This window comes from Solanum lycopersicum, chromosome 1 (assembly GCF_036512215.1).
Source record: "Solanum lycopersicum chromosome 1, SLM_r2.1".
Classification (NCBI taxonomy): domain Eukaryota; kingdom Viridiplantae; phylum Streptophyta; class Magnoliopsida; order Solanales; family Solanaceae; genus Solanum; species Solanum lycopersicum.
Window position 1 is genome coordinate 74,714,137 of NC_090800.1, and position 15,580 is coordinate 74,729,716.

A 15,580-nucleotide genomic window follows, 5' to 3' on the forward strand; every position below is an offset into this window, starting at 1 on the left:
TTCCCATCTCCTTTAAAAACTCCACGTCTTTATTTAAATTAAAAAAAGCTACTTTCTCCGTTTCAAAAAGATTGGTCTAGTTTGGCTTGAAATGGAGTTTAAAAAAAAAAGACTTTTTAATCTTGTGGTTATAATTGAAGTTATAATCAAATGTATCAAAATGTCTTTTAATCTTGTAGTCTTAAATATGTCACGTGGAAAGTTAAAGTTAAAGTGTTGCTAAAAGGGAAAAGAGTCATTTTTTTTAAAACAAACTAAAAACGAAATAGGAACATTCTTTTTTAAACGAAAAGAGTATTTTTTATATGTTGTATATAAAATCAAACACGCTTTTTTTATATCATACTTGATGTATTTCATTTTTCTGTAATGATCAAACAATTTTTTTTAAAAAAATAAATCAGTTCACTAAAAATAATTTTGCATCTTTAAATCATTTATATTATAAATACAATTTAAACTTATTTACAAACCAAATAACTTTCAAAAAAAATAAAATATGGAGTTAATGAAATGTGGTTACCTCTTCCTTTGGATGTATTTTTATTTTTTTTTTCATTCAAATATTTTTCTATTTGTATTTAGAGTTCATTAATTCAATTCGTGTCTCATTCTCGATAAAGAAGCAGTCACAACTCCAGTAAAAAAGGGTCCAATAAACAAAAGCAAGAATACGACTAAACTCTAATGAACCACCAGTAAGAAGGGCCATAGAGAAGCTTCCCGCCAACTGTGGCACTCAACGTTCACTCTTCCCGCCATTGGGAGAAGCAATATATATATATATATATAGTACAGTTCATTACTTTTCTCACTCATTCCACTATTTGCTTCTACATTGCCACTAATGGCCGCTTCTTCTCGCCGCTCCAGCAATGGCAGATCACCGCTAGTCAATCAACAGAGCCAAATCACTTCTTTCTTCTCCAAAGCCCTCTCGTCTTCTTCTTCTTCTCCTTCACCTCTTCTCCCCAAACAAATTCCACAAAAATCTAACCCTAACCCTAATACTAAATCTAAACCTAATCTTAGTCCTAGTACCAGTCCTTGTGTTAGTCCTACTACTCCTTCTCCTCTAAGTGCGAAGCGGAAGATTACTGTGCCTATTTCAGCCGTTGTTGACCTTAAACCATCATATGGACAAGAGGTAGTCGATAAAAGAGTTAAGGTTTATTGGCCATTGGATAAAATATGGTATGAAGGTTGTGTGAAGTCTTTTGACAGTAGTTCTGGTGAGCATTTGGTTAAGTATGATGATGGTGATGAGGAAATGATTGATTTAGCTGAAGAAAAAATTGAATGGGTGAAGGCACCTGTGAGGAAGTTGAGGCGGTTGCGGAGGTCTTCTGTGGTGGAAGAGGAGGAGGAGGAGGAGGAGAAATTGGAGGATTTAAAGAGTGTTGAGGATGATTCTGAGGATGAAGATTGGGGAAAGGATGCTGCTAAACTAGTGTCGGAAGGTGAGGATGCTTCCGAGGATATGGATTTGGAGATTGAGGAAGAAGATGATGGTGTTGTTGGACCTAAAAGTCGGAAAGTGAGTGGGAGCAAGGTGGTGGCGAGGAAGAGGAAAACTGGTGAAGGGGAGAAGTTAACTCCGAGTTCGAGCAAGAAGAGTAAGACTCTTGCAGATAAGAGGAGTGCTAATAGCAAAATGGACTCTGCTGTGATTGGAGTAAATGGAAAAGAGCCTACTGCAACCAATGAGGATTGTAAGTGATTCAACCTGCTTCTTTTGTGTCCTATTAGGTTCAGTTTACTTGTTGAATACTCTAGAACATTTGGCGGTTATGGTGTTGTACAATGATAGTAACTGTCATTTTAAGTACCTATATTACAGTAGTCCTGCTATGAATGTTTATTTTTCTTTTCACATGAGCATATTAAACCATGAGTGTCATTTTCCCAAATATGTATGACTTATTATGACTCTTTGACTTTGTATCGAGCAAAAAAAAAATTGTTTGCTGTTCTTACCAAAGATGGTCTTTCTTGCGAGGAAAGTGTAAAAAAACGAAAAGGAAACAGACTAGAAGGGGGAAGATTGGAAAAGAGAGAACTTCTACTTGTCAAAAGAACAAAAAGGAAGGGGGGAATCTGGACTATATGTGGTTGGATCCAAATGAAAATGTGAACTTGTAGTAAGGCGGGAATGAGGTTGCCTAATTGGTCAATAACTTTCAATGTTGCAGTTTGTTACCGTATTAATTTTAAAATTTCTTGCCTGGGTGATAAGGTTTACAAAAAATTTAATGCTTAAATGTTTTAGGAAATAAAATTGAGGTGGCTTTGCCCTGCAGGTGCCAAGGCATCCAACAATGTCAATGTATTGCTGTGTGGTGCAGCAGATAGATTTGGACAACGTGAAACACAGAAATTCCCATTCCTTGGGAAGTAAGTACTCTCGACTTAATTTAGGTGGAGATGGGTGATGTGTTACCATTTTGCTTGCTGTGGCCTTTTTCTGATTTTTTCTTGTGTGCTGAAACAGAGATAGAAAGGATGCAAATAGGAGGTCCCCAGACGACGCTGATTATGATCCAAGGACTATTTACCTACCTCCTAATTTTTTAAAAGGTTTAACTGGTGGTCAGGTAATTGGATTCTCCTGGTTGGATATCTTTGGAATTCTTTTCCCTATGGGAGTGAGTACTTAAATGGTGTAAATGATGCTCAGAGACAATGGTGGGAGTTCAAGTCGAAGCACATGGATAAAGTTTTGTTTTTTAAGGTAATGATGATGGCAGCTTATTGAAGGCTCAATCTTTTTGCCAATGAAGTTGTTTTGCAGCCTTTTCATTTCTTCTTCTTTAACTTGTCCTTTATATGATGATCTTAATTATTTCATGATTTACAAATCAGATGGGAAAATTCTATGAGCTTTATGAGATGGATGCACATATTGGAGCCCAGGAACTTCATCTGCAGTATATGAAGGTAACTTGAGTTTATGCACCCAAAAGAAAAATGAAAGATAACAAAGGATAAAAACAATTTGGTCATCAATGTCAGATATGCCTAAAAGAGAAAAGGAAGTGAGCCAACCATGCATCTTTTATGTTTCATTTTACTTTTCCTGTTCAGGAAGGGAGTGGTTTATGCTCTGTATCATGTTGTGACTAAATTGCATATTTCGTTTTAAGGTAGAACCTTCTCGGTTGTTCCTTGCGATAGGATGTTCCAGTTTTACTCTTAAGTTTCTGTGCATCTTGAAGTAAAGTTTATAGCTGACTGTGGCCTGTGTCTCCAGGGAGAGCAACCCCATTGTGGATTTCCAGAAAAGAACTTCTCAATGAATGTAGAGAAGTTGGCTCGGAAGGTTGTAATTGCTCAATGTTCAGTATCCGTGTTATATTCCTGATGCTAGTTTGATTGCCTGTGTTTTCATGGAAAGGATCTTACTATGAGTTGCTTTGATGGAACAGGGTTATAGGGTTCTTGTGGTTGAGCAAACAGAAACACCTGAACAGCTTGAGAATCGTCGAAGAGAGATGGGATCTAAAGATAAGGTCATTATTGTGCTACATAAGATTGAAGCAGTCATAATGATGACAATTTTACTTCTTTCTCTGTTCTTTCTGTTGTTGACACATCAAACTGCATTCCAGGTTGTCAGACGTGAAATATGTGCAGTAGTCACCAAAGGAACATTAACTGAGGGAGAAATGCTTGCGGCAAACCCTGATGCCTCATATTTGATGGCTGTGACTGAAAGCTCTCTAACTGCTGCATTCCAACAAGAGAAGCGCACTTATGGTGTCTGTATGGTTGATATTAGCACAGGCAGGGTTATTATTGGACAGGTACAGGGCAATAGCTTATGAATTTTATTTAGTTTTATTGGTAAAATGTTTTGTGCTATTTTGTTTCTAGTCATGTGTAGCATGTTTGCTGTCAATCAGTCTATTTCCATTAGGTTGCTTTCTGTGGGTGATAGTTTTCTCTGAATCTTGATTAGCTTGATGAGATGTTCACTAGAACCTGAATTAGTTTTGATCAACCTTCCCATATAGTGATGTGTGAACTTCACAGGCTAAGGGCATATAACTGGCTAATCAATTAATGAGTGGAAAGCACAATAGTTTATAAGGCATAGTACATAAATATGTCCTTTTAACTTAGCTTCGAATTACATTTATGCCCTTCAACTTTGGGTTTACACATGTAAACACTTTAACTTGTATAAAGTTGAACAAATAGACCCACATGTCCTACATGCCATTTTTTGTCTTACGTGGTGTCCTACGTGTTGCCATATAGGACTCATGTGTTTATTTATTTAAAAATTGGATAGTTAAAGTGTCTGTTTGTGCATTGTGAAAGTTCGAGGTCAAAGTTAAAATTTGAAGCCAAGTTTAGGGTCCAATATATGTATTATGCCTAGTTTATTATACAGTCTTTACTGGAATGCTACTAAATAGAAGTTCCTTTATATCTTTAGTTCCAAGTTCCACCAGTGATAACGTGGATATTTCCAACCAACTTGGCACCTTCTCCATCTCTGGTTTCTGCATTAGTTGGCTTGGTTCCTGGATTTGCCATCTTTCTAACCTCATTAATTGGTTTCTCTTTCCTTTCCTCAAACCTCTACACTTTCTCTTAACCCCACCATACACTATTTAGGTTTCTAGCATAAGCATCACTTTTTTCCTAATTATTTTATCAATGATCTTGTCTAAAATTCTTCTTTTGTGTTAACGTGTTAGTTTAATGTGATTATCTGCTTGTTTGGGAGCAACTTGTTTTGTTTAGCCATGAAAATAAGTGCATAAACATCGAGTAGTAGTATGTGAGGTGATTAGATCTGCCATAAGTGTTCTTGTCTACTGGCTGGATAAAATCTCGTCTGGAGTTCTCTGTTGCCAGTTGATTGAAAGACCTTTGGTACAACAAAGCTTCTAAAGTTGTTTTTATTTAAAAACCCTTAGTTTTGTAAGGAACCCTGTTATCATCCTGTACACTATTCTATCTCTGTATTGGTTAATCTTCATTTACCGAAATGAAATGTTAATAATTTGATGTATTTCTTCAACAGTTTGAGGATGATTCAGATTGTAGTGCCTTGTGTTGTCTACTTTCTGAGTTAAGACCAGTGGAAATAATAAAGCCGGCTAAATTGCTTAGTCTTGAAACTGAGAGAGTGCTGATGCGACACACACGAAATCCGCTAGTGAATGAGTTGGTTCCTCTTTCTGAATTTTGGGATGCTGAGAGAACAATTTGTGAGGTGAAGGGATTATATAGGAACATGAGCTTGTCACTGCTGTCATCATCTCCAAATGATATGGGAACACATGAAAGCACTGCCTCTGAGGAAGATGGCGAAAGGAACTTTCTACCAGATGTTTTATGTGAACTTATTAATCTTGGTGGGAACGGGAGTTATGCACTCTCAGCACTTGGAGGAGTGTTATACTACTTGAAGCAAGCTTTTCTGGACGAATCCCTGCTCAAATTTGCGAAATTTGAGCTACTTCCCCTTTCTGGTTTTTGTGATGGTACTCAAAAATGGAATATGGTTCTTGATGCAGCTGCACTGGAGAATCTTGAGATATTTGAGAACAGTCGAAATGGAGATTCTTCAGGGTATATTTAGCTTAATTGCATTTTATTGATTATTTTGTCTTCAAGCTTAGAGGTGATTTATTCGTTAATATAGGACATTATACGCTCAAATCAACCACTGTATCACAGCATTTGGGAAAAGGATGCTCAGATCATGGCTTGCAAGACCCTTGTATCGTCCAGAATCCATTAGAGAACGTCAGGATGCTGTAGCCGGATTAAAGGTACGTTCAGGTTCCCAAGGGTTCTGTGTTTGTACTGTTGATGGTGAAGTTTTGCACTTTTTGACTTCTGGTCCTTTGCTTGTGGCATTATTTAATTCCTTTTGGCTGGAGGGTGATAAATGTTAATCCATCTATCAAGTAGGTACTTCCAAAGGTCGGGTATATCTAATAAAGAAGGATCACAAAAATTGTACTGAACTAAATTTTCTTGTCCTTTTGCCTATCAACTTTCCTTTTTCCTCCTTATAATTTTCTGTTGTATAGTGGTAGCTTTTAAATGGAGCTGCTTTGACAAATGAGATGGTATAATGTGCTTAATGCTTTTCTAGGGGCCCAATCTACCTTCTGTTCTTGAGTTTAGAAAGGAGTTATCAAGGCTTCCTGATATGGAGCGGTTGCTTGCACGCCTCTTCGGTAGCAGGTGAAGATTGACAATTCTTGGATTCGACAGTCTTTGTTTCTTTCCAAGTTCTTCTGTAGTCATTGCTCAAGTATTTTGCTCTTAAATTTGTAATGATGCAGTGAAGCCAATGGAAGAAATGCAAATAAAGTGACTTTATACGAGGATGCAGCAAAGAAACAATTGCAAGAGTTCATATCAGCTTTACGTGGATGTGAATCAATGGTGCAGGCATGCTCTTCACTTGGGGTGATCTTGGGAAACACAGACTCAAAGCTACTACATCATCTATTAACACTCGGTACTACTCAAATTGAATCATTCAATCATGCTGCAAATTCTGGTGGCATCTGACAGTTTGTTTGAATTTTTAGGCAATGGTCTTCCAGATGTAGATTCAGTTCTCAAGCATTTCAAGGATGCTTTTGATTGGGTAGAAGCAAGTAACTCAGGTCGTATTATACCTCATGAAGGGGTTGATGAGGAGTATGATGCTGCATGTAAACAAGTTCAGGAGGTTGAACTTAAATTAGCCAAGCACTTGAAGGAACAGAGGAAACTGCTTGGAGACTCATCAGTAAGAACGTAGTTTAAATATCCTATTGAGCAATAGGGGAGGTTATCCAAATCCACTTAATATTTTGTGAATATTGCAGATAGATTACGTGACAATAGGAAAAGATGCATACCTTTTGGAAGTACCAGAAAGTTTGTGCAGGAGCACTCCTAAGGAGTATGAATTACAGTCATCGAAAAAGGTTAGTAGGCGTACTTTACATGCCCAATGCTGAAAATGCCTACGGTCAGACATTGTGTTCATGAGACCTCTTGCTATGCGACAGCAAAATTTACCTATTACTAATGAGATTTACAGAGTTCAAAGCTGGTTCCTTAGTTGCATGCAGTGCCTGTAATTTTTAGAATGATGCTTCGAGTCGACATAGATGATGAATTCAAAATCATTTTGTAGAAGACTGCTAATTTAGATAAAATTGTTTAGCCCATGTTCTTTATTCTATTGAGCTGTGTATCCATGCAGTTGATGCTGCTGTGTAACAACAGTTGCAGTGTTTCTAGTTTGTGTGAATTATATTATCCCTCCTTGCAAACATAGTAAATGACAAATTATCTCCTTTTATGTGTTTATCTGGTATTGGGCTGGATGAGAGCATGAAGATTCCTTTAATCTTTGAATAACTGTGGTGATTCTAGAATTCAAAGGAATGATACTAGGAAATTTACTATGTGGTGTATTTGGTATTCGTACTACATTTAAACAAATAAATCACAGCTTGTTGTAGACTAGTTCCTTGGTTTGTTGGTTAGCCGTAACTGTGCACTTGCTTGGTTTGTAGAAGTATTACAACTGGTTTAATAGGTGGTAGAAGCAATATCTCCAGCCATGTGCCTTTACTGATCTTCTATTTTGCCTGCAGGGTTATTTCAGGTACTGGAATCCCATCTTAAAGAAATTAATTGGAGAGCTTTCACATGCTGATTCGGAGAAGGAATCTAAGCTAAAAAGCATTTTGCGGAGGCTGATAGGACGGTTTTGTGAACATCATAATAAGTGGAGAGAATTAGTTAGTACTACTGCAGGTATTGTTGACCCTTAATTTGGACATAGAATCGGATATTGCCCTCAAGTCCCTTTTCCTCCTATTTCTTTATCTATTTTGGAGCAGGTAGTATCATTAGTGGTTAATGGTGAATCTAGTCAAAGTCTTTCAGAAAAAAAAAGTATCTTACTTATGGTGGAAAAATTACTTTCATATTCTCAGTTTTCTCTGCATACTTTAGGGCAGCTACATGATGCTTCTTGGTAGTTATCTTTGTTCCTTTCATGCATATTTGATTATATTCTTTCCTTAAGAAAATTGGAGCTGGAAAACCTATGTATCATTCTTTGGATCCTACTTCGTCTTCCCTGTTGTGATGATGCAATAGGATGACATTCTTCTATTGTAGCTTGGTCAGTCTGTCCACTCAATATAAGCACTCTGCCCCAGCTGAACAGTGTAGTAGGAACATAAAAACTCTAGGAAGGTGCAAAATGAAGTCTCTCTTTGCTTTGCCTCTCTTCTCTATGAGTAAAACCACAGTAGTTTATTCTAATATAGAAAGAAAAGATAAAAAGGTTGCCTCTTTTATGAGGGTAGAAAGGTGATTCTGTTACATTAGTTACTCTTTTCTTATGGTTTATAATTAGAAACAGTTACCAGAAGGGCATTGGCTTTCCAGAAAAGAGGAAAGGTGTCTCTAATTATAACAAACTTGGAGGGAGGTTCCCTATTTTGTAGCAATTTCCAAGTTAAAAAACAACTTGGTTCTGTGCTTATTTGGCTTCAAATTAAAGCAAAATCTAGAGATTAGTCACTGTCCAAACATTTTTTAGTAAATAGCATTATGTGTTGAATATAACTATTATCTCTTAGAAAATGCTTTTTGCTCATGAAGTTCAAATTTAAATTTGATTTCACTTTGATTCAAGAACGTCTGCTAAATTATCAGGTATATACAAAGAAGCTTAATGTAAACATACAGGATCTTTTACATTAAAAATGTGGCTGTTATCTCTTGCAGAATTGGATGTTTTAATCAGTTTGTCTATTGCAAGTGATTACTATGAGGGACCAACATGTCGTCCAAACATCAAGTCAGTGCCAAGTCAAGATGACGTGCCAGTTCTTCTTGCTGAAAATTTAGGACATCCTGTTCTTAGAAGCGATTCTCTAGATAAGGGTACCTTTGTTTCCAACAATGTTTCCCTTGGCGGTCCTCCAAATGCCAGCTTTATCCTTCTCACTGGTCCTAACATGGGAGGAAAATCTACTCTTTTGCGCCAAGTCTGCATGGCTGTAATTTTGGCCCAGGTGAGTTATCTCCAGAAGAAAATTAGAGTTTTTCTTATCTATTGATGGCTAAAAAGCTCTTGATGCTTATTAGGTAGGAGCTGATGTACCAGCATCATCGTTTGACATATCACCTGTTGATCGTATATTTGTAAGAATGGGCGCCAAAGATCATATTATGGCAGGCCAGAGTACATTCTTGACAGAACTCTTGGAAACTGCTTCAATGCTGGTGAGGTTTTATTATTTTAAAGGCTGTTATTAATTTATTGCTTGACTACCATCTGATTTTGCTAGATATAATATCATTTGACTGAGAGTGGAAGGGAGAGAATTATGTAAACACATAAATAGATAAATAATCAAGTTATATTATGGTAACTGCTAAGGATGGCCTTTAGACGTGGTCATAAGTAAGAGCAAAATGAGGTTGATAGTAATTTCAACTAAAAGGCTGTAATTAATTGCTTGACTACCATTCAGTTTTGTTAGATATAATTTTATTTAATTAAGAGTGTAGGGAAGAGAATTATGTGAACAAAAAATATTAATAACAGACTTATATTATGGTGTTCACTAAGATGGTCTTAGACATGGGTGCTATTTAAGAGCAAACATGGGGAGATCATAATTGGGTTGTTGATATTAATTTCACTCTCATCTCCATGAAGTGATCTGAACATTTGTTTTCTTAATAATAAATTGCAGTCTATGGCAAGCCGTAACTCACTTGTCGCGCTTGATGAACTTGGCCGCGGTACATCTACTTCTGATGGACAAGCAATAGCGTATGTGCCAATTATACAAAAAAACATTATTGGTTGTTTGTTATGTTGTGAATTTATTCTCTCAGCCTGATTTGCTCAATCATTTTCACCTAATATCACTATGTTTGTTATGTTTTCTCGCCCTGTTGGCAGTGAATCAGTGCTTGAACACTTTGTCCACAAGGTGCAATGTCGAGGAATGTTTTCTACCCACTATCATCGGTTATCTATTGACTATCAAAAAGACTCCAGGGTACTGTCTTTAATCATTCACTTCCCTTTGAATTGCCATATTTAATATGCACTGCTTCATAAAAGATTGCATTGCTTTAAAGATCAAGCATTTTGACTGCACATTTTTATCCAATAGCTAGCAGAAGATTAGATTTAGACAGCTAATTTTTGCTGTTTGATTTAGACTATTAAGCTGCTAAAATTGATGCTCAGCAGATCACTTATTTGGAATGCTTTTTTTTTTTTTTGGTTGTGCAGGTGTCGCTGTGCCATATGGCATGCCAAATTGGAAAAGGTTCCGGAGGTCTTGAGGAAGTTACTTTTCTTTACAGGTTGACACCAGGTGCATGCCCTAAAAGTTATGGTGTCAATGTTGCACGGCTTGCTGGTATGTGAATTTTTTTTCTAAGTATGTCTGACTTGATTTCTCTTTTGTGGTCTAATGAGGGTTTTTTTGGGTCGAATGGCAACTGAAGTCTATAAACTTAGGTCTCCATTCGTTTCAGTTTTAGCTTATTAAGCCACATTCGTTTACCTCCACTCTTTTCAGGACTTCCTGATGATGTGCTTCACAGAGCTGCTGCAAAATCTGAGGCGCTTGAGCTTTATGGCCACAATAAGCAATCTGAAGAAAACCCTTCTGAGAATTTGACAGGAAAGACAGCAATACTGCTCCAAAATTTGATAAATTTGGTTGAACACAATAAATATGACGACAACGACAACAACGGTGTGATTGATGAGCTGAGTGGACTGCAGAACAGAGCAAGAATACTCCTTGAACAAAATTAAAAAAAAAAAAGCAATCTTAATGTACAGTGCCTATATGTGCATTCTTACTCCCTAGAGTATTTCTAGATGACACTGCAACTATTTTCAGTTGCCAATTTTGTATAGAAACATGTCAGCCCTTTGATTAAGGTTGCTATTAGAATTAACAAAAGAAATTGTGCCAAGTTCTGTTTTTCTTTCCCACAACATGATCAAAGAGAGTATTGGCCTCTGGTGGAGGGATTTGGGTAGGTTGTCTCTATCCAGTTTGTAGCTACTTATAATAAACTAATCAAAACAACCTTGTTTGTTGGCAGTATCTAACTATTTTTGAAGATTGTATTTTTTTCAGATGACTTGGATCTCGAGATTAGTTAGGGCCAGGGTCGTTGGCCTACATTGAAATATACAAGTATTTCCCTTTCGTACTTGTCATTGTAACTAAGCTATTAAGTAATAGCATAAGTTGGTAGTAGTTGTTTGGTAAAAGAAGCAATGAAATTGTATATATTACTATAATCATATAATTGATTTGTAAAACTTTTAATTACTCTCCACGTGTATGAAGAAGAAAAAAATTAGATAAGCATCAGTTCAATGCTTAGAAATACAAATTACACTGTTAATAAAAAAAGAATATGCAAATTGAACACTTGTATTAGTTGTCTTAGTCAGAATTAGATAGCCTGTCTTCTGAATCCTGAATAAAGAAAAAAAAAAACATTTAGATTATATTATGATGTAGCTAAGTTAACGAACAGGAAGTTGAAAATGATTGAGTTGACAAAAAATAAAAAAGATTACCAGATAATGATGTCTAATGATAATCTGTATTCTTGTGATTAACATTAGTATAATGTACATGGGCAAGAGTATTCCAGTTGATTTAATAATTAGCAACTGCAAAATAATAAGACAAATTAGGTTGTTAGTTACTAAGTAGTTGTGATAAAAGGTTAAGTTGGTACCAAATTATTAATCTATTACATAAAAACATCATAATCAAAAAAAAGTTAGTTTACTTACTGTAGGAAGTGTAAAGGGATAGTTTTTTGCTCCTCCATTCATCACCTCTAACAAATGTCTCATCATAAGCAGAATTGTGAACTGCCAAATTAAATCATATATTAATTTTTTTTTATAAAAAATATCATATTAATGATCAAAATAATTAATTAATATCCACGCAGTATCACGAACTAGTTCATTATGTATATTTGCATGTGGTAGATAACCAAAATTGGCTGTTTTAGGTTCATGTTTTAGGTGCAAATCGCAAGAATAATGTATAAATGAAATAATAACTTAAATGTTGGTTTAATTTCAATAAATAATAAAATATGAAAAAAACACATGTGTTTTTGGAGTTGTCAATAAAAGGTAAATTGCGTTAATTAACCGTCAAGATTTCCAATCTTTTAACCATTTAATGTTATTCACATTACTTTTTCTTTATTTCGTAATTAGTTACTACGTCTCAATTCTAAATAAGTACTTACGATAAGAGCAATAGTTCGACAGCAAGACGCGCTTCTATCAGCAGCTTGTGAGCATTCATAATACTGAGTACTCCTCACCAGCATTTCTCTTTCTTCTGATTCTGAATCCGACTCTACTCTTTCCCTTCCGTTTTCTATATCTGCTTCTACGCTTCCTCTATATATCGCAACATTATTTCAAACATATTAATAGCGTAAACAAATATTTACATAACAACCATAAGTAAATTGAATTAGTTATTCAAATTAACCTAACATAATGTTTTATGTAAATTAATTAAATTCTTAAACCTGTACGATTAATTTAAATACTAAATCCTATGTCGGATAAAACAATATTATTAAGTGTGTATTTAAGTACAATACAATGAAGGAGACAAATACAATATTTTATCTTAAACAAAATACAACAAAAGCTTGTCTAAAATTATAATGTGACAAATGAAAAGGTCCTTTTTTCTACTTTTTAATTGAAAAAAAGAAAGACAAATTTAACTATTTAAGATTGGTGGAATACCTAATAATTGCAGCTGTATTATTATTATTATTATCAACCAAGTGGGCCTTCTTCTTAGGAGGTGGAGCCGTATATCCTGGTTCAAATTTCTGCAACGTTATAAAAGAAAAAAAAAACATTTAAAATTAAATTTATAAATTTAAATGTTAATATGATATTATATGTATAAAATTAGTTAAAACTATATAAAGATAATGCATGAACAGTTTAAACAGAATGACAAATGAGATAATTAAAAAAGAATTAATACAAAAATTGGTGGCTTAAATTAAACGTCAAAGGAATAAGCAGATAAATATCTTAGTTTATATATTTCGTTTTCTGTAATATTGAAAAGAAAGCGTGTTCTAATTTCTGTCATAAGTGAATTATCTATTGTTTATTTCGAATTTTACGTGATATTATTATTATAAAAATTATTAATTTTTATAAAAAAAAAATATCTTATTTTGTTTTGTAAAATGAACTGGTACCCCTGACCCATTTTTGTAGAGAGAAAAAAAACAGAGGAAGCAACCTTAAACCACAACAAAAGGAATTGTTCGGATAATAAGCATTTTTTAACTTTTAATTTAAAATTGTGGGTTCGAGTAGAAAAGAAAAAGGATGAATCGATGAGAAAAAAAAATCAAAATGGTTTCAGATTAATTTGTTCTTATAAAAAAAAAAGAGAATTTGTTTGTTACCTGTAAACAAATTTCGCAAATTGTGTTTCCTTTTTCATTACACCATTTTTGAATACAATCCCTGTGTGCAAACTGTACATAAACAAACAAAAAATATATCTGATCACTAGAAGAAAAAAAAAATTAAAAATCTGAAAAATTAAAAAAAAAAACTTAATCACCAGAAGCTAATTTAAATGGTAATTAATTAACTAATAATTACCTTAACAGTTCCAGAACATGCACATGGAGCTTCTAATTTCTTACAACTTTCGAATTCTTCGTCATGGCAAATTCTACATAAATATGTTGAAGAAGAAAAAAATTCATAATCATCAACATATATTATCACTTCTCCCATCTTAATTTTGCTTTTTTTTTTGGTAAAAAAAATAATTATTATAATCTCTTTGAGTGTTTTTTTTTTTTGTTCTTTCCTTTCTTTCTCTGTTTTCTTCATTTTCTTTGGAGTCTTCACAGAGTTTTTATAAATATACCAAGAAGATGGAGTGTGAAATGACGAAACTGCCCTTGTTCGGAATTTTCAAATGAAACTAACTTCATAGCTACAACTTTGTACCACATGTTCCTAAAGTTGGACATAATCAATACGCGTTTAAACAAATTAAATTAAATCTTTTTAGAATCTTCGAAAAATAAAAATTTTATTTTTTGCATTTTCCACCTCTTATGATTAAGCAATTATCCATCATAATTCATTACATGCAGACTTCGATTTTATTTTGGCTTAATACATTGACCTGTCCCCCCCTCATACTTGTCACTATCTTTCATTTTAATGTTTTAAGTATAGTTTATTTCAATTAAGCATTAAATATATGATAAAATATTTTTTATCATATTTATCTTAAATGCTTGTTACATATATGAGTTAATCAATAGAGATGTGTTATGATTTGTCATTACACACATCATTTTTAATTGAAACATGTTTGAGTTTTTATGATTAATTAAAATTAATGTACAGTGGAGAATTATTTTATAGGTAAGAATATAAAGAATATGGGTCCATAAATATTTCATGTATATATTTTTTTGAATTTGTTATATGTAGACACTCCTGTGAAAAAGTTAAATAATGTACTTGATTAAAAGTTGAGTTATTTACCTAAAAGATTAGGAATCAATTCCCACTATATATGATTTTTTTTTCCTAAACATATTCTAGAAATCTTAGATTCGACCTCGACTAATTCATATAATAAAAGAAGGTGAAATATTTGATTAACTACTCATCTACGTATTGAGCATTTGAGTATACGCACAAAAAGTTCTTCAAATTTTGAACAATGAATATATTTTTTCATATGTTCAAGTGTTTAATCGAAGCAGTCGATAATTTAAATGTCTAAATTATACAAACGGATTAATTTAACTTCTTGTTAGGGGATAATTGAAGCAGCAGAAATTCAATTATCACTAACGTTAGCATTTGGTGCGCTGCCTTTTTATTCAAATTTTAAATTTATGTACGTACGTACGTATATATCATTAAAGATACTTTTTTTTTACTGATTTAATAGAAAATAATTTATATGAGTAAGTAAGTATTGATAAGCTATCATTAATCTAGTTTAGCTTAAGAAGGAGAAAATTAAAGTTAGTTTACCCACTTTAAAGCATTATTATATCTTTTCCACAAACTAACTTACCAACCCACCTTATACCTCACTCATTAATTCCTATAACAAAGATAAATTAAACATTTATTTAAAAAAATTAAGGATCAGAAGAATATATTTTTTAAAAAAAATAACGTTAATTATGCTTATTTGTTCAATACTAATACTATTCAATGAATTAAGTGTTATTAATTAATTATGTAAATAATTTTATTTAAAACGCTTAACCTAATTTGGCATGTTACTTGCTTTTTGATGAGGTTGTCGATTCTTGTATAGTCTAAACGCGTATATATAATTAATTCCTCAATGAAATATTAATGGATAAAACATAAATTCTTACTTGTTATAGAAAATCCAAACATGTGAAACACGAAAGGAGCTTGTTGCTTGAAAATTGAAATTAAATATATAGAAAAAGAATATGAAAGGTATATTTTTGT

General features: G+C 33.7%; 2 protein-coding genes across 2 annotated transcripts; one reads left to right on the forward strand and one right to left on the reverse strand.

Moving 5' to 3' along the window:
• Nucleotides 1-474: 474 nt before the first annotated feature.
• LOC112941390 (DNA mismatch repair protein MSH6) lies at nt 475-11,132 on the forward strand. Its single transcript, XM_026030885.2, has 21 exons — nt 475-1,712; nt 2,301-2,394; nt 2,492-2,594; nt 2,678-2,731; nt 2,863-2,937; nt 3,251-3,319; nt 3,426-3,509; nt 3,609-3,803; nt 5,036-5,586; nt 5,660-5,789; nt 6,119-6,210; nt 6,312-6,490; nt 6,564-6,766; nt 6,846-6,947; nt 7,626-7,788; nt 8,773-9,062; nt 9,136-9,273; nt 9,750-9,829; nt 9,962-10,061; nt 10,301-10,430; nt 10,593-11,132. Exons 1-21 carry the CDS (start codon nt 848-850, stop codon nt 10,832-10,834), a joined length of 3,939 nt encoding a protein of 1,312 aa, XP_025886670.1. The 5' UTR covers nt 475-847; the 3' UTR covers nt 10,835-11,132.
• A 160-nt stretch (nt 11,133-11,292) lies between these two features.
• On the reverse strand, nt 11,293-14,205 carry LOC101244523 (uncharacterized). Its single transcript, XM_004229350.5, has 7 exons — nt 13,718-14,205; nt 13,516-13,587; nt 12,830-12,918; nt 12,313-12,469; nt 11,840-11,920; nt 11,618-11,713; nt 11,293-11,513 (listed from the first exon to the last, which is right to left on the reverse strand). The coding sequence occupies exons 1-7, from the start codon at nt 13,952-13,954 to the stop codon at nt 11,481-11,483; spliced, it is 765 nt and encodes a 254-aa protein (XP_004229398.2). The 5' UTR covers nt 13,955-14,205; the 3' UTR covers nt 11,293-11,480.
• Nucleotides 14,206-15,580: the final 1,375 nt, after the last annotated feature.

Excerpts from the sequence above, each read along its gene's own strand:
- LOC112941390 (XM_026030885.2), top strand. The coding sequence starts at position 848 with ATGGCCGCTTCTTCTCGCCGCTCCAGCAATGGCAGATCACCGCTAGTC. Across the intron at positions 1,713-2,300 it reads TACTGCAACCAATGAGGATT|GTGCCAAGGCATCCAACAAT; the intron begins GTAAGTGATTCA and ends TTTGCCCTGCAG. Across the intron at positions 9,063-9,135 it reads TGGCTGTAATTTTGGCCCAG|GTAGGAGCTGATGTACCAGC; the intron begins GTGAGTTATCTC and ends GATGCTTATTAG.
- LOC101244523 (XM_004229350.5), bottom strand. The coding sequence starts at position 13,954 with ATGAAGAAAACAGAGAAAGAAAGGAAAGAACAAAAAAAAAAAACACTC. Across the intron at positions 13,588-13,717 it reads CATGTTCTGGAACTGTTAAG|TTTGCACACAGGGATTGTAT; the intron begins GTAATTATTAGT and ends GTTTATGTACAG. Across the intron at positions 12,470-12,829 it reads AATACAGCTGCAATTATTAG|AGGAAGCGTAGAAGCAGATA; the intron begins GTATTCCACCAA and ends TGCGATATATAG.